Source organism: Centropristis striata, chromosome 15 (assembly GCF_030273125.1).
Source record: "Centropristis striata isolate RG_2023a ecotype Rhode Island chromosome 15, C.striata_1.0, whole genome shotgun sequence".
In the NCBI taxonomy this organism is placed as follows: Eukaryota; Metazoa; Chordata; class Actinopteri; order Perciformes; family Serranidae; genus Centropristis; species Centropristis striata.
Genome location: NC_081531.1, coordinates 12,605,578 through 12,632,201, shown reverse-complemented (window position 1 = coordinate 12,632,201; position 26,624 = coordinate 12,605,578). Strand labels below are relative to the sequence as shown.

The following is a 26,624-nucleotide window of genomic DNA, read 5'->3' as shown; positions in this document are numbered from 1 at the left end:
ATGTTCTGAAGCCAGTACCCAATAATATGGCTATAAACATTAATACATTGTAACAATGCAGTAGCTTGACACCATTCAGAAATTTATGTGGGGCTGATCAGTCATCCAAATCTCAAAAGAATGATGAATTTTATGGTGCTGTACCTGACATTCAGAGCACAGCTGTGGCGTCCCTTGGCATCACTTTTAACACAGCGGGTACTCACATGCAGTAAACCGCACACGTGGTGGGATTGGCTACCGCGACAAAGAACAGAGAAGTGGATTACATGGAGGGAGCCTGACTTAATTTTCTGATCATGACGTCATTACTCCACTGTGTCTTCTCACACGCAAAGGAAAATATTTGTTTATAATAAACAATGTGTACAGCACCTTTTAAAATACTACTATTTTTTGATGATGTGTGAACCCCAGAGGAATTGTGACTAACACAGCAAAAAATCTGATGAGAAGTGGGAATAAAAACAAGCCGTAGGTCGCTGTACAGAATGTCTTGTTTATTGGTTGTTGTCATACATTTTCAAAATTACCATATGCTTTGTATCTAAAGACTCTCAGATGAGTTGTACTGTCTCTAAAGGCAGACGTAGTAACACCTGGAATACAGGGCAACTCTCACCGCAGATGTTTGGCTGTTAACGATTTACATTGTATTAGTTCCTGGACGTAAATCTTTGTGTAATTTTAAGATCAGAAAATCTTTGATAGGCAGGTTTTTCAAAATTAGTAACTCCTAAAATACTATTTTATTTTATTTTTTTATTTTTTTTTAGAGAAACAAGTGTTTCCACGCTCACATGCTCGGGTGAGAATCACTCTGTTTTCCAGGAGCTCAGTCACACTGCAGAGTTGACTTTTTATTTGATAATGTTATACACCTGTGGAGAAACAGCAGACACTATCAACACATTTGTGTTTATCTTTTTTTTTTCTTTTTTTGCAAGTTTTCTTTTTTCTGTTAAATATCAGTTTTCGACATAATCTTTTTCACAAGAACAGACTAAGTTAAATCTGTTATATGTTTTGTATACCAACATGCTCACAATGTATCTGAACCATTTTTTCTTTTTCTTTTTAGTGTCAGAACAACGTACATTAAAAACAGACGCCCTCTCCATTTGAACAGTATGTGCCAGGTCTGCCATGGTGCTGTCAGATTGTGTGATTTTCTCTGTTGTTCGCAGGCTCATCAAAGGCAGGAGGAAAATGACGGGGCCTGCAGTCATGTGCACAGGCTTCACTTGCAGGGCATGACTAACTTCAGGAAGGAAAATCACAGACTGTAGTCGGGCACTCCAAGATTAACATAAATGGACAAACCTAACATCAGTTCAGTCTCTCTTTTTTTTCATACATCACATTTAACTTAAAACAAAAAATTGCAGTCGTTCTTTATCAGTAAGATTTACATCATCTGTTCTTTACAAGCCCAAAGAACTGAATATCATCTCATGTGCTCTAAAGGTGAAGACTGATCAGCTTTCTCTCTCTGATACACACATTATTATTATTATTAGTGGCTGTGTTGTGCATGTCAGGTGATTGATCTCTGTTTCGAATACTTTCTTGTTTTGTGTTTCGTTATAACTTTATACATTGTGCAAAAACAGCTGTATTCTACTCTAGAAGGCCACCGGGTGTCTTGGTTTCCATTTTCACTCTGTTCAACAGCATTTCCAACTCACATCTTAAGACAAATCTGTGTTTGAAAATGCTCTGGGATAGATTTCCGTGACTGATCGACCTTGTTGAATCAACTCAAAGTAAACAAACTCCAACATATTTTTAAAATGGCAGGCAGAGTCAAGCAAACACACGTCTCTAATATCACGTCTCATAAGCTGGGCTGATTGGAACAGCACAAGACCAAAAAACTTTACAAAAAATATGCAAAAAGCAAAGCAACAATTCTCTCGACAATCAGAGACTTTCACCTTTCATTTTTGTCTTGCTTATTCAAACTGTTTGCTGTGTTTGGATCATTGAGATAATAATATGTACCAGCAACTAAAAAACTAAATTTACGGGTAGTAGGAGAAAAATCTTCATCCAGTATTTTAGGTCAGCATACTTTTCTGTTAAAGCTTAAAGCAAAATTCAACTAATGCAAACTATTTTCTCACTTAATTAAGCTTTTCCCTCTTTTATTCATAAGCTGTATGAAGACCATTGTTGGGGCATGTTACATGTTACAAAGTAAGAGAGTAACTTGTTAAAAAGTAAGTACTTAGATTACTTTTTTTATTGTAATTTATTAAGTAACATGTTCGTTTTGCAACTCAGGTAATCAGTTATTTAGTTGCTTATTCAAATAAGCAATCCGTTACAGTCAGACAATATAATCAAATATAATATAATATAATCAAAAATTAAAATTTTTGTAATGCAGAACTAATTTACTCTCAGTCAGTAACGCTGTAACATAGTAAGTTACTTTTGAAAGTGAGGATACCCAACACTGATGCAGACCAGCATGTAACCTTTAATCATAATCCTTCCCTGTTTTTTCTCGTCCATGTGAATCTTCTGTACAATATTCAATTCATCAACAAAGAAACTGTGATTTTTCTTTTGGTTCTGACCAGAAAAACTAACAGGGAATACATTATCTGTAGAAATATTTAATATAGTGCAGTCAGTTTTGTTATATGTTGGCTCTCTACTCCGCACATTAGATTTAAACTGTAACAAACTGTGATGTTAAAGGTCTGGGGCCTCATTGCAGAAAAATAATTTAACTGCTTGATTTAAACATACATACAACTTTATATACACGCATATAAAGTTGGAATAATTTTGTTTTCAGACAAAATTCTCTGTTGTGGTTTCATTTTTATTGTGATATGTGATATGAAGAGATTTATTAATAAAGTTTTCAGAAGATACAGACTTTATCTGTCAATAAGAAATCACATTGTCACAATAATTTCATGGAAAGAGGTAAACAAATTTTATTCCAGCTCTACAGGCGACCGTGTATGTTTCAAAGGTTAGAAAAATCACATATATTTTGAATACAGAGGCAGCTTCTTAACTCATGGCTGTGTTCTATCCTATTCTATAACTTTGATTAGCATATATCGATAGGCTACTTGAGATGAAACAAGCCAAAAAATTGCTTTTACTTTTCATTGGCTAGCTATCTATCATAGACAGGCGTTCCATTTAAGCTAAGAGTCAGAGGCTCTTATTGTTTGGCTGCAAACAAATCTTTCTCAAGAAGTTTTATTCTCAATAATCAGCCCAGGACAAAATTTGATAGGGTTTCGTTTAATTAAAAATGTAATAACAATGTAAATTTTAGTAGAATTTTGGTCATTTAAAGTCATCACACAGTTTGAGCCGCCCTAAAATGTTGATGTTCCCCATCCTCATTGCCATACAGCCATACCTTCTTTAAAATTAGGACAGCACTATGCCATCTTGACTTTGGACAGTTCTCTAACAATCTAGTTATATTCCAGTCTTGATGATAAGATAGGACTTGCACTTAAAAGCAGTTTGGAAAGATATTTGTGTAATATGCAAAAATCCGTATTGTTTTCCCTAATTAAGTTGGGATTTTAGACGTTTTTGTAATGAGGCCCCCGATTCTCAACTTTTCGGGAAATGTAGAATTAAGTTGGCCATATAAACTCTTTCTTCTCTCGCCTGTAAATTGAGTGTCATTGCCCTATAATTAGGGGAGAAAAGGGTTGAGAATCTCACACTTTTCACCCAATGTGGATGTAAACACAAACACTGTTAGAAACATAGTGGTGTTATTTTAAGTCCAATGTTCGGGAGTCCAGAGTCAAAAAATATCTCTGTCCTAACACTTTTTGACTGCACAGTACAATAACAAACGCTTCAGGCTTACAGTTGAACAGTTTGTACCTTTTCTTTTCTTTTCTTTTTTTTTGGCAGTTTATTTAAGTCCTGCACATTCCTCTTCAGATCTATTGATTGCAATTCAGCATGGCTGAAATGTCTTAAGTCACCAGTGACTGCCTCTGTGGAACAGTCGGACAAATGTGCTGACAGTCCGTTTATGACACTGTTGTCTCGGAAAGCAAATATATACTATGTTACAGGTGTGTATTATATTTCCCCCTTGGCCCAACACTCTAAATAATAAAACAAGAATAGCTGAATTACATTAGCGTCAGCCTGCTGCATCACTAAAAGCAGCGTAGCAGCCACACCTTATGGATTTGCATGTTATATACAGAGAGTATAATACATTATTCTGGTTAGGTATGATTTATGGTGTTTATTTACATATAATGTGTCATCTGGATTAACATATTTCAACTTCAACTCAAGATAAATGACTTTAAAATGAAAATGTAATATCCCAGCAATGTAGAAAAATAAGTCATATTCATTGTATTGACATGAGGAAAATGATTGGTTTGTATCTAGCACCTATTGCAACCATATTAACGTATAGTATAATAAACCACAGTAGACATATGGGCACCACTGAATAAACTGTAACTAGAATCTAAACCACTTCTCTCGTGGGAAATACATTTTATGGGCAACATAAGGGCATTTGATAATCTAATAATTTAAAGGCCTTTAGATAGAAAAATAAGTATAATAGAAGTTTTTTTTTTAAATTGTGCATCTTTAACATATAAGGGGTATTTTTCAATAAATGGATCTTTGAATAAGTGTATACTATGCATATTTTATTCTTATTTGTGTGTGCTTTTGATTTAACTTTCTACTTTGTGCTGTGTAAACGCTATGATTGTTAATATAGCCCATCCCTCTGCACTTTCATAAGCTGCAATAACAATAAATAATGAAGAGCTTTAATTAAGTTTCTCTGTGAAAACGCTTTACACTGTCTCCTCTGTTTTTATTGTCCTTCTACTGTCGAGAAGGTCATTGTGAACTTTCATGTTTTACGAGTCATTTCATCAATATTTATAACTTTATAACCTAAAGTACTTTCATCACAGCTGTCAATCACACTATTCATAAATACCAAGACTTTTTACCTGAAGCTGTCACCAACAAACATGTTTCTATAAGCAGTTCTTTATCTTATCAGTGAATTCTTGTTATGAAAACTTTAAATATATTGGATCAAATTTGTCTCACACGTTGGACATAATGAGGGTGTGGAAGCTTCCTTCCACAGTACTTTGGACAGCATGCTTTTATTTTCCCCTCACACATGAAACATTAAAATCAGTTTATCTTGCACCATTAAAATATTGTAACATCTAAAACTCAAATTCTTACTGAATCGTGGATTTGTTACCCGTCGTATAATCCCCTGTACAATATTTTAATCCTTTTTTATAAATGTTCTCTTTTACACTCGTCTCTCCTAAAACAGAGATTGTGATTTCAATAGCACTACCTGTTTAAATAAACAATGAACTAACCTAACAGTGATTGTATTCAATGATAATTATCTTCAAAAGTTTGCCATCAATAGCTCTCAAAAGAAAAGTTTTACATTTACAATATCACTGAATGTCTGTGTGCTTTTACCATTCACGTTGGCCAGCGATTTAATTTGCACCCTGAAATAATTTCCAAATCATTCTGACAGTAACATATAATCCAGCAAGAGCCTTAAATAAATAACAATCATCCGACTTGGGAAATTAAACTGCATTCTATTGAAACTAGCTGTCTGCCATCTTTGATTCTGTAACCACATCACAATACATCACATGGAGTCCGACTGAGCCAGGAGTGCAAAATGATGTGTATGAATAATGGCTAATTTTCACTAAATTCATTACCATCTTGTCTCTGTTAGTAACCCAATGGCTTCAATAATAGCTGTAAACAAGAACCACATCTATCAGCTCCATCACCTGACCCTGTCATCAATAACTATTGATCACCGTGTCAACGCTCAAGGTAGGAAGCATCCATCTGTGTTGAACGGTTAGCCTGTGTCTCATTCTGTCCGTATTTGCTGTAGGTTTCATATCGAGCATGGTTGAAATGACTTCACAATTAGGGATGGGAATTGATGATCGCTACCGTGGAAAATTGGTTCCAAATTGTCTAATCCATTGGAGTCATATGCTTATCAATTATTTGAATTGATGCGGGCATGTGTCTCTGACAGTTTTGCATTGCAAAACGATGGTGTCAAAGTACGCATCTACAGTGTTGAAATCTTACATGTTGGAGAGGATGAATGGTCTCATTTTGTGGTTTCATTTTACAAAGAAAGATCTCAACAATTCTGCTTGTAATGTCTATTCAATGATCGTTTCAAGTAAGGGACAAAACATGGGCCTAATTTTAAAGAATCCTGTGTATTGACCCTATGAGCACTGCTTCCAAACTGAGCAGAATGGCCATTACTGAGGGTAAATATTCTGTTTCTTTCTGTTTATTCTGTAAATAATGCTGCTTTATTGCCATTCAGGCAGGCTTGGAATTGTTTTTCTTTGACTAAGAAACCCAACATAAAAACAAATGCTCTACAAATATTCTCTTATTTAATCTACACTGTAGATTCATTGATGCTAAAAACCTGTTTAGGCCTACTTTTTTCCCCAAACAGAAAATTGATCAAGAATCAATAACGGCCCGAATCGATAATGGCGTTGGTATCAATAAAATCTTATCCATTCCCATCCCTACTCACGACTGATTGCTTTCCATGTGGGAATGAATGTTGATGAAGTAATTGGCAAAAATCCCCACAATGTAAATGGAAAAGGTCTGTAAATTCGATACTTTTCTTTATGGACCTCTGTATTTCCCAAAGGTTTGACCATCAAATAACAGACTTTACTCTTTCACTTATCCGCCACACAGTAACCTGGGAATTGTTCCAGCCAACACGGCAAAAATCAATGCAATGCAGGATAGATTGATACACCTTGGGTACGTTTGCAGTACAACTGATATTAGAAGAAGAAAATTAATTGTGCTGCTGATGAAATTGTACCTGCTCCTGCCTCAGAAGTCCCCACATGTTGCCTAAAAGTGGAGTAATTGACCTAGCTGTTTACGCCACCCTGGCAGCAGAGAGCTCTGGGTGTATTTATAGTGAGAGCACTGTCGGGACAGCATGAATTATTAATGGGTCCTGATGTAGATTTATCTGTGACCTCTAGGCCACCTGGGTGCAAACACGCACACACATTAACACACACATTCACATACTAAATCAGTTTGTCTTTGTGGACTAAAAATGTGGCTCCTGTGATGGTTTTCCAGGGTAATTATGACGGATGACAGTGTGTGCAGTCCAGTAACCCTCAGTGACCCCCAACGTAGCCATTAGCAATCCTTCGGTTGGGTGATCGGTTCATGGGGGATGTCTATCGCCCATTCTGATTGGTCCTCAGGGATAAATTATTCAGAGCTCTGGAGCATTCAGCAAGGTACAGCACATACTTAAAGTACATACTAGACTACATACACACACATACGTACTACATATGTCAGTAAGAGAACAGTCTGGTTGTTATGCTCCTTACTAGCTTCTGTGTAGACTTTCAACCTTCCTGGCATAAAGAGAAAGTTTCCCTCAGAAACTGGATTCAAATGAGTTTAGTGTTATCTCCCTTAGTTGCAAAAGTCATGATCAAAAAATGTGTAAACTGATCCTTGGCCTCATGTGTCTGCTCCATCTGTCCCGCCTCCTGGCTCAGACGCGGTACTTTCTCAGTAGGTCGGCCTGCCACATGTACTTCCTCTCGGGGAACCGCTCCGGGATCTTGATCTTGCGGAAGTCTTGAATGCACTTCTCCAGCTCCTCCTCCACCGTCATCTTCTCCTTCGCCGGCCTTTTCTTGGAGGTGCTGGTGTCGCGGGAGCTCGCCGTAAGCGTGCGCAGCAAGTCACTCTTCCGTCGCTGCTCGGACTGCTGGAGCATGGCGATGGGGCCCTTTTTTGGCGGCCTGTCCAGGGTTTGGACGTTGGCATGAGGATGCGACTGGCGGCTGACTGGGCCGCGGATGACCGTTCCCTCGGGGGAGTTGGCTTCTGACTGGCTCTCAGAGCTGGAGGTGGTGAGCTCGTTAAAGGAGGTGCCGCTCTCGCCCTCGCCGTCTCCCTTGTGGTTCTTGCAGCAGCAGTCACAAGGAGGAGAGGACCAACGTGATGGACCACCTAGAAAGAGACACAACCAGAGAGGAAGCTTATATTAGAGCTTATGCAGAGAGTTTATGCAAAGCTATTTTTCTCCACCTTTTCTTTCTTTCTGGGCCGATCATCACGAAGAGAAAGACGAGACAGTGACACAAAGGGAGCCACAAATTAGTCAGACAGGAGAAGAAAGGCAAAGTAAGAAGCACTGAGGACAGGCATAAAGAAAAGTCAGCTAATGCCAAACAGCTATCACCAAGAACAAAGTAACATGACATCAGAGACACCTGGCTTCTTTCCAGTCTAATCATGGAGTGAGCTGGCTGACTGTGTGACAAGCCTATATTGTTCAGAGAACTACCCTCATGGATCCACACTGTCAAGAAGAACTAAAACCATTTATTTAGATTTAATGAGAGAGTAGACACTGTCAGTAGGTTCATACGTTATCAGACTGTTGAATGGTCGTTTATCAGCGATTATCATCCCATAAGTATTGGCAAGCAGGGGCCAATACTACCATTTAGTACGTACAGGAGGTAATTATAAGCTCATTGAATGGGCTGCTATATTAACATGAATGGTTGGTGGCGCCCTCTAGTGGCCGTAGTAATTCTGAATGATATGAATGCGGAAGTGACAAGGGTGAAAACAAAGGGCGAGCATGAAAACTTGCTGTTAGGGTGGAGGAATGGGGTGGTTACCCTTGCCGTGATTTCATTTGCATGAAATAACATCAATTTAATAAATGCAGCATACACTTTAATACATTTATTTGTTTGGAAAAAAATTGTTAAACAATGAGGACCCCAACTCCCATGATGCAATGCTACTTTACGATGTCATCAAAGTCTATATTTTGTTCTTATTTTGATTGAAAGAAGAAATTACGATTTTGCAACCTTTTCTTTCTTTGAACATTCTGGAGCTCCATCAGAGTCTACAGTGATTTAAAATTCGGTGCAATGCTTGAATTGAAGCGGTCCAAGTCCAGAGGAGAGTTTCTATTGACCTGCTTTTCTCTCAAACATACGATCATTAGAGTACAACAACTGTTTTCACAGCTTACAGTGAGCAGGCATTTGTGTAAAAAAAAAAAAAGGTGGCAAAGTATCTCAGTGAGGATGAGGTTAAAGCAGCCGCCTAGAAGTTGTGGTCTCGACCAATAATGAGACAAATGCAGCGATCCGCAATCATGGCTGAAAGGAATCAATTGCCCAGCCTAACCTCTGTGTGAGTGTACAGTGAGAGGCAGAAGACTCACAGGAACCAGAGCACCACACCTCTCACTGCAGGAAGAAGCCATTTATTTTTCATGCTACACTCCTGAATAATTAATGGGGTATCTGTTGCTGATGGACTCCACTCTGTTTAGTGGAGAGGAGAGAGATCAAAAGCCCTAGGCAAACACACATGCAACGGCCCCCCCACTCTGATCTGGAGCCCCGCCCCTCACCGTCAACACTACCTCACACACCAGCGCAGGCTTCCGCTTTTCATGCACCCTCCACTCATCAAGTTCAATAGCACCATCGTTTCTTTTCATGTGCGGCTGAGCAATCCACTTCAAACAAGATAGTACATGACTATAAATATCGCTGCTTAAAATAAATGCCCCTTCTGCTTTTACTTCAGTCCTCAACACCATATTTGGCTTGTTTATAGAGAGGCGGCAGAACAGGAATCAATTCATCCAATATTTGTGCCGCCGAGTTTCGCTCATAAGCTGCTATCGTAACTATATTTATGGGAGTATAAATAGAAGAAATATTTCTTGGACGGCTTTGACACTTACACCAACTGTTATTCTCAACTGCAGGGGGACAAATATTCAGTACAAAACTAGACATACATACATGCACACACTGAAATAAACATCACCCATCAAACGCAGTGACAGAAGTGGAACGCTGCACCCTTTATCGCCCAGCTCTGGATCTCTTTAATGACCCATGGCATTTACAGCTTTCGTGAACATACACACTTCTGTGCACACATACGCTATCATATAGTAGTGTGATTTAAAGGCACACACACACAAAATTAGAAATGCATCAGCCTCCGATAAAAAGATGTCTTCGCCAAACAGTTTTAGGATTGAGGACGTAACAGCGTGATAGGCGCAATTACTTCTGTGCCCAACCTTTGTTTAGGTCCACATGAGTTAATTTATGTCACTCTGAGTAAATAGCTAGCCCTCTGATCGATGAGATGCAGACTCGTAATTGGTGTTTTGAAAAATGGCCCCAGACTCTGGTGAATTGTTAAGTCTGCCAGTAGCCAATCTGCCTGTCCAAATTAAATTAACACGATGAGACGGCTGAAGCCGCTGTAACAAATGTCTTAAAGAGCTGTGTGCATGTGTGTGGCCCTGCATCTCTACAATAGATATACAACATTCTGATTAAATTGAGTAATTATATCCACCTTCACGTCGCTCTTCACTCTATAAGTCTTGACAGTGACATGCTGTTTTAATTTACAGGTATTGTGAATAGCTATTAGCCTTGTGAACAGTAAAGACTACCAGGGAGGGATCAGATCCATCATTCTGACCAGTTGGATTTCCTGTCAAACCTTTAGCTTCATGACAAATTGTCCAACAGATAATTCAATTGAGAACACCACTTACAGGGACTTTAAAATCCAAGGCACTGATGACTGAGATTCGTAAAAGAAGTCATTGAATGGTGCCTCCACTTTCGGCAACACAGTGATACTTTAATTACATTCCCGAAAGGATATGTCAGTGTGCAGTGTTGATGCTCCGCGGCACATTGAGTCATGTTAGTGGTAAAAACCAATTTCCCCTGCTAATTGAAGTGGGAAAAAAAAGTGTAAATGTGAAGACCTGCTTTTTCTCATCGGTATTTACACTCTATGGTTATAATATCTTGCTAATTGAGGTGAAAATTAAACTGCTGTTTATGTTATTCAGGTTTTTATCTTTCATTTTCCGTCTGGTTGAATTCACTTCTAGCTTTATTTATTCTTCCTGCCAGTCGGAAGGTTTTGTGAGAGAGGGAACCTTTTTCTACATGACATTGTAGCTACCCTCGCACTTGATCGCAATCCAATGCAAAGGTCCTAATGTTCAAACTGTGTCCATATAGAACTTAATAAAAATCTCAGTTAATTGTAACAACATTAATTTGATTTTGCATCAAACACACATTAATTTCCACAGGATCGAAACATTTGCCTCGAACCATAGATTTTGAAAATTAATGGGCGTAACCACTTTGACATCACCCATTGTACCCATTGAACCGTCACATACACAGAACAAGTACTAGCTAGCCTGGTTAGCAAAGTGCTTTCGTAATTCACAATGAACAGCTGACACCCTAAGGAGTTTTAGTACAACTGAATGGTAGGGAGACATTGAACTGTGGTAGCTGCCTGTAAATCATAAGATAGATATGCTTTTAAAACATACAATGCTTTATCATCTATTTTTCTCTGAATGGAACCATAATTAACAAAATAATCATCATGCTGTTTTGAAGAAGACTTGAAACTAGCGATTGAGACCATAAACTTGTTAGGAAAATGTTTACTGATGTAATAAATCAAGTGAGAAGTAGGGTATTTTTCTCATAGACTTCGATACAATCAGACTTCTTTTTACTAACGAGTGTGGTTCTGACCATTGGAAAGAATGCCGCTTTAAGCACTTCCACATTAGTTTCTTTTTCAAGCCCAGAGGTTGCCGCTTGCTTCAAACATGATATTTCAGACACGCCCAGTCCAACTTTGCCTAACCGTAGATTAATGATGCATTTCGGCAGTGTGCTCTGGAGCTTCACTCCAAATTTACACTGATGGAGGTGCCATAATTAAAGGTCAAGGTTTCAGAGTCTAAAGGCTATAGCTGCCACACAAACTGTTTGATTTTAATTATACTGTGGAGGAATGATGCATCTTGTTACGGAGTGGCCCAAAGGATGCCTGCATCCATCACTCCGAGGTGAACAGTTTTAATTGAAAGTTTGTTTCTTCTTCTGCATCTGAGAGTAATTTAAACTAGAGAAACTGTGATACATTTTAATAAATGGTCAGTTCACTTACTGGGGCAATATCTTTCCCCATTTTATGATAAGGAAAAGAATGCATGATCATTAGAAAAGGACCAATTTCCTGTCTAGATACAGTCATAGACGAGATATTTTAGCTCTCTATATGCCAGAAATTTGACAGTTTCTCTCTATGACAGGTAGGCGACGCTACTGAATGATCCACTCACTCAAAAAATAACCTGAGGTTCATACCAGTCAGGAGATGTCTTGGGGAGAGTGCGTCCCTACTCCCTGTCAATCACGCCCACGTGGATGTCAGCATTTTTAGAAAGATGGAGCAAAAATCACAGGAGGCGAGGAGGAGGCGAAGCTGCTGTAGCAAGAATGTGTCTGAATTTTAACTGAATATTTATATTTTGTAAAATATGCCTTCTTATGTACATTTTTCTAGAATTTATTTAAAGGTAGATTACAGCTCAATTTCTAATTGAGATATCTGTTTCCAAAACAAAATCATTTTGTAAGAAAAAAAAGCTTAAACTTCCGGATTTTATCTAAGTTTACTGACAGGACAGGAAATTACCGATCAGACAGATCAGGAGAGTTTTTGTATAGAATTTTTCTTTCTTAAGTACTCATACCTGTCTCATATGTATTTTTCAATATTTCTTAGTTTTTATTTCTCTCCCCTTAACAACTTTTATCAGCCAGTTAAAGGCCCAGCTGCCTCCTGCTTATATGAATAATATATTGGTTAATTTAACAAATAAATTAAATTACCGACAAGACAGAAAACACGTGCTGATAAACCGCAGCGCCAAGAATACTGCAGGCAAACATGTCATGTGATGACATCAAACAACCTCATATAATAGTAATCTATTCAAATTAGACTGTCCAAGCTACATACTGTCCAATAGATCTCCTGCTCTGTGATAAACAGAAACAATAGCCTGAAGGAAGAGAGGTGGGCTTGTGGCTGGAAGGCAGCCAGTTTAAACCTGGACCCTCAGGCTAAAATTTGGCAAAAAAGTGCATCAGGAGTACTTGCCTTGAATCTTGAGCAAGGCACTTAATCCCTAAACTGCTCCAGGGAGCAACAGAAAAGACTCTGGCTGTCCTGAGCTGCTCGTGCGTGAAATTTAGTTGAAGTATATAAATTTGAGGCAGGGCATTTCTAATCCGCAAGTCTATAGTACTGTGGATAAACAGTCATTTGGATTGTATTACAATTATGATTAGTGCAATATCCCAGGTAAAGGTTGGGACAATTGTTTTTTTTTTTTTTTAATGTAATGTATGTAAAAGCTTTGCAGTATTTTTTTTTTTCAAATTCAACATTCAAATTTGGGTTGAAGTCTGTCTTTTTAGCGTCAAGATGCTCCTTTCTGTACTGCTGCGGATGGGGCCACAGCAAAATGACTCTTAGCCACTTCAAAAAGGACCACCTAATTAAAAAATACATTTCCAGTTTAAGTGTAGGCAATATTAATCATATTTTCATGCCTTTACCTTGCAGTAAGACAGCCCTTTATGATGGAAAACTGAAGCCGTTTCCTACTACTGGCTGGTTTAATGTACCACCACATTCAGTGAGTTAATCAGTTTATTCATAAAACATTTTCCTATGAAACACACTCTACACCCTGACTATGTTATGGCATGGACTACATTTATAAAGTTTTAAACGTGTGTTTCTCATATACCCACATAGCAAATTAAGTAACAAAAAGCAAAGGAGAAAAAAAACTCACTTTGTACATGACAATTGTTAAATTAGTTAATTTGTGTGTTTCATTCACATGTGTTTCTGCACATACATCCACATGTTTGTGTAAATGTAAATACTAGTCACAGTATGTGTGGGCCTACTCCAGTTCATGTGGAATCCTGTATTCTCAAGTGAGAGTAAGGTCACACATTCCTTCAGGGCTGAGTGCATGATTGTGCGTGTGTGTGTAAGTGCACATGTGAATGCATATGTGAAAATGCACATACATGTAACATGTGAAAGATGATGAAGTATAAGCGAGAGCCTGATGTAGGTCAGTGTGCATGCTTCGCTGCAGACTCTTTTCCTCCACATACATCATGCATGTTGAAGCGTGGCATGTGTGTGTGGTGGTGTGAGAAGTATGCTCCAGCAGCGTGTGTGCACGCCTGTGGTCATCCCTCAGTGTGTAAGTGACATTGGCCTTGGAACTATTATCTGTATGCCGTTGGGCAGAGAAAGGGAGGCTGATGTCAGGTGGGGTTCCCATTCGTGTCATCAGAGGTGTCAGACTGTCGGCCGTGCCTCTGGCCAGCATCACTCAGCACACACTCCCTGTGTGTGTGTGTGTGTGTGTGTGTGTGTGTGTGTGTGTGTGTGTGTGTGTGTGTGTGTGTGTTTGTGTGTGTCGGACGGTTGTACTGTATGTGCAGCAGTTGATTCATGTGATCTCATGTTGTTTCTCTTCCAGGGAGGTGGGCAGGAGGTCTGACTGAAGTCTAATGACTGTCACATGCTATTACACACACACACACACACACACACACACACACACACACACACATACACACAAAGCTTCCTGACAGGTGCTCCAGGCTCTGATGTATTGATCTCAGCAGGGACCTTCACAACTTGTGTTAGCTCCGGCCAGTAAAAAGTCCTGGCTGACTCACACTGCACACTCACAATTGAATAGAAAAAAAACAAACTAATGCACACAGTGCACACTGAAAAAACACATTTAGTACACACATTTAGTACAAACCTAATTTTCTAGCCATATATATCATTATCTATAATTTCTTCCCATCACATACTTTTCAAAACACTGACCCAACACACCTCAAAATCAAAACATGATGTTTTGTCTACTCTTAACCGCAAATTAGATGTGATTACTTATTCTTGAAATTGCTCAGAAACTACTCAATTGCCAATATATGTAGAAAAAAGACATATATCCTCTGAGTAGTCTCTTGTTTCCTGAGGCTGTGATTATCCAAGAGGTCACAAAAGGTCATTTTATACAGGGAGATAAAGTTTCAAAGAATGGTCTCACCATACAATTTAATGACTACTATGGGGACTAATATGATCACACATGCATATAATTGGGCTCATTTAATCCACAAGAGTCGCAGCTGTACAGTCATACCCTTTTTATGCATTTCCAAGATGGTTTGCAATGCAGAAATATTCAAGTAGGCAGAAACAACACATTTGTACCTCATGCAGGAAAACTATATGGTTTTTGCCAAATATTGACTTGGCTTTGCATAAAGCCAGCATTTCTGTGAAGGGGAGACATGTTGTTACTCAAATAACTAATTTCCATTCAGATAATTTGAGGTCAGAGGTCAAAGGACCCCTTTGCCAGATGTTCTTCCATCAAAAGAAGAAATCCCAAAAAAGCACATACAACTATTTTGCTGCGAAAATATTGCAAGCAGACTTTATTTTCCCTCTTCATGTTGGGTTATTCTTGGAAAAATAAATTATGTCTCCCCATTGACTACAGTTTCAAAACAAGGGAAAGGCTAAAACTGCTGGAGTGTTTGGTAGTCATATGAACATGAAAGGACTTTTGACTCGCACTTATAAGTAGATAAACACATGCACAACATTCATTTTGTAATAACGAGCTCCCATCTCTTTTCATCTACTCTATTTTTATTCCTTTTTCTTGTGCCGTCTCTATTTTTTTTGACTGCCCTTTTCACCTTTTTCTCTTCCTCTCTCCATGCGTCTCTTCCTTACCATTCCTCCACTAATGCCTGTATCGATGGGTTGGAGCATCAGCGGAAGCGTATGGACGATTGCCCTCTGATTGATTTCTGTCATACAGCCTCTGAGCACTGGGAGGCTGTTCACCGGAGATAAATGATGTTGGCACAACAAAAGCAAATAAACCTCTTCTATCCATCACTTCCTTTCCGTCAGTTTTTTTCTGTGTCCCACCTCAACTCTGCTCTCTGCATCTCTCTACCACTGTGTCTCGCTCCCTGAGCCTTCCTGTCTCTTTCTCAGTCTCTCCCAGCTTCTTCTGTCTTTCTTGCTCAGATTGAGGTATGTATTTGTCAGTTTTCCATTTTTTCTCTATCCAGTTTTTTACAGTTTCTCTTTTCATTTTCTGTCAGGAAGTCAGTATTTGTAGTATATATTTAAGTCCACTCAGGGAGGAGGTTATGTGGATAGAATGGTCAAACAAACATAGGACTCCTACTTCTAGACTGATCTCTTTTATTGTTTGTAGTTATGCCTACATAAAGTGATTCACTTGCGCCGTAGTAAATATGACATGAGTAAAGCAAGAAGTGAGGATAAAGACCGAAAGGTTAGTTTAGGGCAGGTGGCAGGGGTGGTGAATAAGAACCTACAGTAGAACCAGGAGACCAGTGGCCATGTCCCCCGTGAAACACATTTATGAGTACACTGATATGGAGGGTACTCTTGCCTCACAGCAAATGGGTCAGTCCGACCTGCTGCTCCTCTGTGTGCAGTTTGTATGTAGGTTCTGACTGGGTACTCCGGCTTGCATGCGCTTAGATTTAATTGGTGACTCTAATTTGCCCATAGGTGTGAATGAAAGCGCGATTGTCTGTCTCTATGTGTCAGCTCTGTGATAGTCTGGTGACCTGTCCAGGGTGTAATCCGCCTCTCGCCCAATGTCAGTTGGGATAGGCTCCAGCCCCCCGCGAGGATAATGAATGAATAAATGCTATGGTCCCTGTCTAACTGGGTCCAGTAGTTACATACAGGAGTTGTATTTTTAACCCAAACCCCAGAGCTGCAGAAGCAGGAGAAAATTACCCATATTTACATTTGAGACTGTCCTCCCCACCCTCTAGTGGCTGCTGTAGTTATGAATTATGGCGAGGTGGAGTATAAAGCATGGAGTTGCACTCAGGGAGTCTGACTTTCGCCCAGGAGAACAGGGTTATGTCCCTTATGAAAAGTTAACTATGTGATTCAAACTGAACTTCCATGCATCATGTGTTGTGCAACACTTTTTTTAAACCTAAAAATGTCAGTTCTGGTAGTCACTGTAGTCTTTGTTTTTACTTTACTTCTGGCATTGTGAAGTGAGTTTAGGTTGGAGATCTTGTTGCAAACCCTGGTCTTTTTTCTAAACCCGCCTAAACTTAACAAAGTACTTTTGGTGCCCAAACCTAACCAAGTAGTTCCATTTCCCAACATTGAATAGAATGGTCATATATGTCATTTTGGGGGTCATTGATACACAACCTTTTTTTGTTGTTTGGATATGAGGATGTGTTATTTTTTTTCATATATCCAGTCCCTTCAACCTGCCTCTCTTCCTTTACTTCTATTCCATCCCTGTGTCACACATTTTTTAAATATAAATTCATCCTCTGGCTGTAAAATACTTATAATGATTTTTTATTTTAATCTGTAACATCTATGACTCTGGCTTTATACAAACCCTTATTACATACATGACCATAATACAAAAGACAAGTCTATTTATGCATAAATGTTAATTGTCTGTTCAAATAGTAAGCACTCCACGGCCATTCAAGTTTTCTCAAGTTTAAGGACTGATTTTGTGATATGGACTGGACCTGATTTGGATGCTTCATATCAATAATTCTGCATGTTCATGTTTTTTTCTCTTTTGAGAGACACTGGCCGCTGAATATAAATGAAACACAGTACAAAACATCTTTGTCAAAGCCTCACACTGCATAGGTTTTTACTGTATTTCACAATCAGAAGGCTCTGATCAATTACAGCATTACACTGAATATTACAATTAAAACTGAATTATTAATGGATTCCACTCTCATATGCTATAACCACAATCCCTAGGAAGGTTGATATCATATGAGTGAGTGTTCAGTCTACCCGGGTGAAAACAAAGTGATAGACAGAAAGAAAGAGTTTGTTCCTCCCATGAGCATCAGACCGATGCGTAGCACCATAGAGAATCAATCAGAAAAAAAGGGAAAATGAGACGCCGGCTGTACCCTGTGTGATTTTCTGGGCATATGAGTCTATTTTCTGGTTCAGAGCTGATATCACTGCTATAAAATGGATTTTATTTTAGTTCAAAAGCTCAGACAAATGCTCTTTGGGTCCACAAAGTCAGTCTTCTTTTATTGTTGGCTGAGCAGCTCCCAGGCGCTAAAGCACAACCTGAAGCCAACGCAGGTTAAATGCAATAAAAATGTGCTAATGTGTTTATCCCTATTAGGAGATTACATTTTCAAATGCCCTGTTCCAGGGCAAAGAGAGGTCAAAAGAGCAGCAACTAAAGTTGGCAGTAATTCAGAGTGTTGCCCAAGGACACTTCAGCATGACAGATGCTGGTCAAGTCAGGAGCCTGCTTTACATCTCAGCTGTCTGGCTTTAGCTGGGGGAAGAAGCTAGTCGGTCAGATATTGATTGAACTGTCCCTGGTCCTGGAAATGAGTTCTGGACAAAGATGTCAGCTGCCAAATGAAAATGCAGCATATTCAGAATGCAAGATGCGTGTGTTTCTGAGCAGATTGTTGCTTCTTGTTATATTTGCAAGGTTGGCATATTAGATAACGAGAATGAAACATTTCTTATCCCCCTATCCCTCTGTCTTCTTCTTCTCTCTGTCTTTCACTTGATGCAGCATAATTAGTCCCTTGCCATGCAGTGTGAAATGTGTTTGACTGTTCAGCTTCTTAAACCAGCCACTTCTTTTATGCCAACATGTTCTCACCCCTGTATTTAAGGGGTCCTACAACAAAACAAGTGCCTCTGTGAGGGCAGAAGCACACTCACAGAGGCGCTTGTTTTGTTTGTCCGCTGAGTAAAAATGCCTCTCTTCCCTAAAAGCAGGTGTTACATTTTGCTTGTGAGAGTGACACTGCGTGGTGACAGGAGTTTCCATTTCAAGCAGCACAATTCTTCCCCTCTTCCTGTCCCTCATTCTTCCTGTGTATTGATTTCCTTCCACCCCCTAGAGTCTTTTGCAGTAAATCTTAGTGCGTCTGCTATAAAGCCACAGTAATCTAAAAGAGTATGTCTAAAAATGTATGTAACACATGCCAGTGCATGTATAATTCACCATATGTTACAGAAGCACACTGGCAAGCTTTTTTCTCAGAGAATACAAGAGGCACTTTGGCGAAAATGGTTCCGAGAACAAATGTGATAGCGCTGGCTCTCGCTTTTATTCTTATTTCAAGAAGAATCTATTAGTAGTAGCAGGGGGAGGTGAAGAGCAGAGTGATGCAAAGAAAAATACATCCAGAAAATAGTTGGTAATTATAAGTTTGAAGTACTAGAGGACTTGAACTTGAAAGAAAATCATCACGTATACAAAAACGATCATACAAAGACTAGCACTGGCCTAATTGTAACAATGGGGACTTGGTAGTTTGAAACTTCAGAGTAGCTCTGCTGATGCAGCCACTGTGACATTTCCCTCTTGAAGACCAATCCTACTGATTACTAATCAAGCCTCCTCTCTAAATGTTCAAAAAGTTTCATTTTAGAGTTTTTTTCTTTGACAGGCAACACCAGCCTCTGCTGGCATTCATTAATAATACTTGCAAATTATTACTTTCAACCCACCGTATCCAGGCTACTCTCTTAAACATTCATCATGATGCAAATTAATGATCCTTCTCTGAAGAACCACAGACTCTGGTCTGTCTCTCCCGGCTCACAGTGACGCCAGGCCATCATCAGTGCTCATACTGTTACTGTTTATATTTGCAAGTCCATTTTAATTAGCCAGCTTTTATTAATACATCTTTGCAGGAAACATTTCAAAGTTAAAAACTGTAGTGTTTCTTACACAAGTTGAAGAGATGAATCACTGGCATTATGCATTCTTCATTTTATGGTTATTTATAATACATAAAGGGCACACAGAGCGATCTCACAGCCAGTAAAACGTGTTGTTATTATTGCATGATAATACATTATTATTGCATGAACCACCCACATGAAAATTTTTTATTGATTGTCATATTGTTAGTTGTTTTTTTGCTACTTGGGGGTCTGTGATATTATCTCCAGGATCGATCCACAGCCATCCATCAAACCACTGATGTGTCAATCAATCCTACATCTACTATTTCTCTATTAGTACTTTACCTTTGACTCATCCATCTATCCTCATCATCCATATACAGTATCTGACAAAATGCTGGTAAAATTAAAAACAAGGGTGAGAAAAAAAAAATCTCTTAATAACCATAATCTCCATTTGCAGTTTTCCTGGCCAGTCTCTTTGCACTGATTTCAAATATTCACATATGACTGTGACTATGTCCCCTCTGGGCAAACACGGGAGATTAATGGGAGCCTATGACCGGGTGATTCTTTACAGTGAGAAAAATAGAGTGGCTTTTAATCTGAAAGCAGCCGAGCGAGCAGCCTGAAGCAGCAGAAAATGTTGGCACCATGCCTCCAGCAGTAGAAGTAAATACAGATCACACATATAGGAAATAGTGTTATTAATAAATAAAACAAATAAACTCTATATTCCAGGGGGTGGAAGGTGTCAGAGAGGAAAATATGGCAACTTCAGAAAGGCCGACTTAGCCAAATTTATAACACTTTAGTATGAGTACTGGTATTATTTGAACTAGAACAAATCAGTATTTAATGTAAAGAAAAGTCAGACCAAAGCTCACTTAAAAACAGATCTCTATGGTTGGGTGTTAAATTAAAAATGAAATTGACCGCGCTCAGCCACCTATAGATTGTTTGCCCAGGGGCAGGGGCAGGTGTTGTAAACATTTGGTGTTCAGCTCAAACCTGGGAGAGCCCCAACTCCATTTTTCTCCCTATTCATGGCAGTTGTATGTATTATTTTCCAAGCCATTTTAAATAGAATGAGTAAAAAAATCTACATAATTTGGGAAAAACATGAAAGTCGCCAAAGACGCTATCTTCATTCTGAAACCAAAAAAAACAACAAAGTTAAGGCAACTAATTTTCACCCCTGCCACCTTAAAAGAAGGAACTGAGTTTCATGTTACCGTTTTTTTTTTAAAGTTACTAGTGCAATGTCCGTAGGAAGTATGTATTCTCAAAGTGCGAGATTGTATTTTGTAGGTAATGCTAATGCCTCTTGTAACTTTAAATAACACAGAAATGCTTTCCGTCCGTATTATGCTTAGCTGTCAGTTAATAAAAAAAGTTTTTTTTTTACTGTTTTCAATGGATCAAACTGATGGGCTTAAATCACCGCTTAGCATGCTAATCGTGAGATAGCACATTATGCAGTATGCTACACTAAAAGTACATTAACATGAACCCAATTAGCTGATATACTATATTGCATGTAAGTATCTCATATCCAATGATTATGGGCATTACGCTAAGCAACATGAATGTCATCCCTGAATTACATGGTAATGCAACATAAGAAGTGAATAAAGCAAAATCTCCGCTTAGCATGCTAATCGCGCTACAACAACGACTGCAACTCCATAAAACACTTACTTTTCATAAGGTACGCACACCATCCACCACATACACATTGATATTTGCTGGAAACTATTAGAATATTATTGGAAAATCCAACCTTGTAGCGCACTTTAAAACTCCGAAAGATAGGTAAGCTAAATAGACTTACAGATGAGATGAGCCAGGTGTGAAAATCCAGAGCGAGCTCCCCTAAAAGGCGTCTGATCAGAAACAGTTCAATGCTGCATCACATCCTACGTAAATAATGATATTTTGAAAAATGAATTAAAAAATGTTCAAAATTGAGGATGCACACCTTCGTGCCATGCGCAAGCCACATAAGACGTCTGACTAACGGTCAGCGAGATATGACCTAGACACACACACACACACACAAACACACACACTTCTTGCTTTATAGATAGATATCACATAGGGTAGGGATTTGATGGCATTACTAATCAAATCCATCCCATAATAATCTGGGCTGTTCTAATTGCACATCTAGGATGCCTAACAATGCCAATAAATGTGGTCCTCAGTACTCAGTATATCGGGCTTTTTCTCAATTATGAGTTTTATATGGAATAGCATAGCAGCAGTAGTATCATAGAACAACCCCCCATGACGATGTCAGTGTAGACCTTTTGAGAAAACCTTGGGGCTGGAGCCTCTAGCAGCCACCTCTAGTCTGCCCCGGCTGTGCAAGCAGCCTCTTACGATCTATATTTATGTTTGTTGTTAGGCAACAACGTTTTACTAGATAGAACAGTCACATTTGTCATTGTGGGATTCACTAGCAGACAACCTGTTTTGTCATTTAATTATGGGGACATGTTGAAATAAAAAGACAAAACAATTAAGTTTTAGAGTTCTCACACTGTGAACAGTTATACGACGAAGACGTGTACACACAACAGTCGTGTTTTCTTCATTTGTGGTAATAAAAGTGCACACGGCCAGAGCATTTGTACTTGTCAGGAGGAATACACACCGTGTTCAGTGATGAATTATCTATGATGTCCGCATCAACAAACAGGCTGTAATCAGCAAACAATCGCATGAGCACTATCACTGCCCAGCAGAGCGCTCACCAGCCACTATCTCTGTCCCTGTGTCGTACACGTTCACTCATTATCCATCTGTTACACACACAAGCGTACCGGGTTGGGAAGGTTACTTCCAAAACTATAATTGCGAGCAGATTACTGAATGCTTCCTCCCGACTGTAGTAATCCTGACTCTGTGCTCACTGTGATATCTGGATGATTCTGCTTTCAAACGCCAGAATCTGAGGTTAAATGGTACTTCATTTCTTTTTAATTCCACCATTATCATCATTCTCCAGAATGATCATCCATTTTTCATCTTTTATAGGATGACTTTATTAATTTTTTCATTCATTAATAGCAACATTGAGTCATATTGTGTCATTTTCTCCTCTTTTCCCTTCCCCTATGGTCACTATCAGTCTAATTGTCGCTCACTTTCATCCATTCTCAATCAATCTCCACCCTTTGTCTCCCCAATCTGTCATCTGACCCCTCTTACCCCTTTCTGCCAACATAATGGAGTGCCTTTGCAGACTTTTCTGTCTCTGTCTCTTTTTCTTTCACCAGTCTCACTTTTTAGGTCTTTTTCTCCACATCTTTCCCAGTCAATGCTCTAAATCTGTCCTCTGTAGATTTATCTTTGATAGGAACTGATGATGGCACTTCAATAGCACTTCCTGTGATGCTTGATACATCAGTAAGCTATGTGCCATCTTTTTATGGTGTCCGTAAAAATGACTACCCTTTAGATCCATGAACAAGTATCCAATATAGTCTATTAGTGATGCACGACTGCACAGTATACTAACCCACCTCAACTAATAAAACAATCATGCCTCCTCCTGTGCTCAGTCTATCAGATAAACCTACTTCATAGCAGGTAGGACCCTCTTTTGCCCGAGGCCCACCAGAAGTTTTGAGCCTTCAACAGCCTTCAGGAAATGTTCAACAAGAATCACAGCTTCCCCTTCTCACATGTCTCATCCCTGCGATGTTTTCATCAACAAGACTGCAACTGTCTGACTGCTGGTGTTTTTGTTTATTGTCATTCTCAGGAGGCGAAGACAAAATCCCAGGAGGCAGGCTGTTTCTGGGAGGCAATGATTATACCATGTTCTGTTAATTAAGTCGCCGATCTTGTCCATTGTAATGCAACTTTCAACGCTGTCTGCATCAGAGACTGCATGACTGAGCTGTTTGTAACTACATGGAGGTGGAAATTAAGCGGTCACTTGGTGCATCAACGTGTCCTCATATATTTGTTCATATTGCATCTTTTGTTTTCTCACGAGAAACAAACGCCAGTGTCCTGGGTAAATTCCTGTGTTCGTTTGATCCATTCACAACCCCTTCCGCCCGTCCTAAAGGGACCTTTTCATGATTTATACTCAATTGTCTTTCCCCCCTTGGCATCATTAGAGGCCACCGCTAACTACGGTCATAAATATGTATTATATATATGTTTTTTAAAGCATTTTCACTGATCAGTTACATACTAGAAAATTGATGCTCATCCAGTTAACAAATCTAACTGGTAACAAATGTGTTTTCACTTTTAAATATATTATATATATCTCTCTGAGGACCTTTTTTGTACTGCCAGTGGCATCATTGTGACATTCATACACCTCACAATGCACCATGTTTCATACAAAACATGAGTAATGTTTACTGCTGTGCTGCCTTTCGTTGGATACAGCCCTACAGGAGTTCATGAACAGTCAACCACATCCCCATGTGACCACTTGAATTTAACAATTCATGGGACTGGCACTGATTTCCCCTGAGGAGTCTGCAGCCAGACATCTCAAGTGCCTGGGCAGCGAATGCGTTGTCCATTTTGTAGCCTGGATGCAGAAATGTGCATGACTGAGGAGACTGTGAGAAGTGGTAGACTGTCAGGAACAATTCCTACAGACATGTGAAATATTCCAGATGCAGAAAACAAACTGCAAAAAGACTCCTCTGAATCACAAGATTCACGGCCCAGACGTGAGTTTTAAACAAACGAGTGATTCTGGATTCAGACAGAATCAATGTGGATGTCGTGGATGGATGGCTGGAGTGATGAAAGGATTGACTGAAAAGTAGAGGAATCAAAAGATTAAGAAAGGCTGTTGTTGGCTCTGAAAGGTATACAGACTGAAAGGCGTCTGATCAATACAACCTTATCGTGGTGTTAAATCCTCTCGTCCTGGCAGGACTCTCTGTACTTGGCCTCTTTATCTCTGATTCCATCGTGCTCTCTTTTTTTCCTCAACGCGTTTTCCTCTTTTAAAGCGAGTGGCCACATGCTCCAGAATTGTTTTTCTTTATTGAGAGAGAGACGCAACAGATGCGATGAGCTCTGGAGAGATTTGGTCTGAGGCCAACACGGATAATTTTCAATTTAGGCATTTAGGCAGGGTTTTACTACGACACCATCTTCTGGTGTCGTGAATCTCTCCGTTTGATGCTTCCTGCCTGTGCAGGTGGCTGTGAGAGTGCATGCTTATGAGAGTTTAACACCTCATCCACATGAACTCTGCAAAAACAAAGCACTACATGAACTTGAGAACTGCTTTTCCTCTCTTTAAACTCCACTACACATCTACTCTGTGTTAAGTGCCTCAGTCTGGAGCATCATCTGTAAAAAGGCTCATCGCAGTTGTCCCATTTTACCTGAAGTATTCCCAGCAGGGAGGGTTTAAAGAAAACAGCACAGGACAGGATGTGCAAGAAAAAAAGGCATGGTTGCTGAACCAAAAGAAATAGGAAAATTCCCTGAGGGAAAGTGACATTCTTGAACGTAACCTACTGTAAATCTCTACATGCCGATGCTCTCTCTTTCTCTGCCTCGCTCCTGCAGCCTCTTTCTGCTTCATTTTCTCATTTATTCTGCAGCTTTTTTTATTCCTGCTTCCCTGCCAGTCATCCATTGTGTTTCCCATTTGCAGGCATTTTGTTAAAACTAGAGACATTATTTGTCTCTCTGTGTGGTCGCTCTGTTTAACCAGTGATTCTCCTCAAGTGCCGCACACGATGAGATGCCTGACAAATGGGAGAGAAATTAGGGGGAAAATGAAATGGAAGCAGCTTGGTGCAAACAAAATCCACATCATGCAAGTGGCTCTAAGATATTTGTGTGTGAGTGTGTGGCTCGCCCGTCTCGACCATTTCTGAGTGCGTGCAAATTGTGAACAAATTGGTATTTATCAATATTTCAAACTTCATCCAGATCTTATGGTGATAATGTCAGTAAAGCCAGCGACAAAACTGGACTGCCTGTTCCCAATCATGGCAGTTCAAAGGCTCTGCAGCCTTGAAGAACAGCTTTGAAATAGAGTTGGAACAGGCCCGTTTTTTGGAGAACCACAAGCTCTGGACAGCTTCCCAGGGGCCTCATTAGGGACTATGCATGATGGGGAGATTGAGGAAGTGGGGCACAGCGACCAAACACACAGACACAACACAAAATCACACATGCTTGCACACACACTCTTTCTCTCTCTCTCTTGCACACACACAGTCATACATGCAGACACATAGCAGGAGGCGAGAGAGAGCCTTAGAGCATGACAGAGTGCAAAAGTAATTGGCAGTAAAGTGATGTGTCAGGACTGCTGTGTATTCCAAGCGAAATGCAAATTGCGGGTTCAGACAGTTGAATAGAGAAAAAAAAAAAGATAATGTCGCCTGAAATTTTTTGGCAACAAAAGCCAAAGGAGCTAACCGAAGCGTCAGTATATGCTGTGTTGTTATTTTTCTCAGTTTAGTTAATTAATTTCATGTGTTTTTCTGTGTGTTCATGGGCGTGCACGTGTGTGTGCATCTGTGTTGGGTCATTAGCTACAACAGCTTTGGCTCATTGTGACTTTTAGAGCGTCTCCAGAGTTGAATCTCAAGCTAAGTGTCATTAAGCCACTCGTCTTTTTACGCAGCTGGTGAGCATGGGTGTGTATGTCTCATTGTGTGTGTGTGTGTGTGTGTGTGTGTGTGTGTGTGTGTGTGTGGACTGGGAGCAGGTTGTGTTCCGACACCCTACATTTAGCTCTTATACAGCTCAGTGACAGAGCTCCATATGGTATGTCTCAGTTT

General features: G+C 39.5%; 1 protein-coding gene across 1 annotated transcript in view; it reads right to left on the bottom strand.

The window, feature by feature from the left end:
• Positions 1–485: 485 nt before the first annotated feature.
• The window catches only part of kctd16b (potassium channel tetramerization domain containing 16b), a 102,145-nt gene continuing 76,006 nt past the window's right edge, over positions 486–26,624 (bottom strand). The window contains exon 2 of the mRNA XM_059351456.1: positions 486–8,091. Coding sequence (XP_059207439.1) covers positions 7,628–8,091 — 464 coding nt within the window. The 3' untranslated portion in view covers positions 486–7,627. The remainder of the gene's footprint in view (positions 8,092–26,624) is intronic.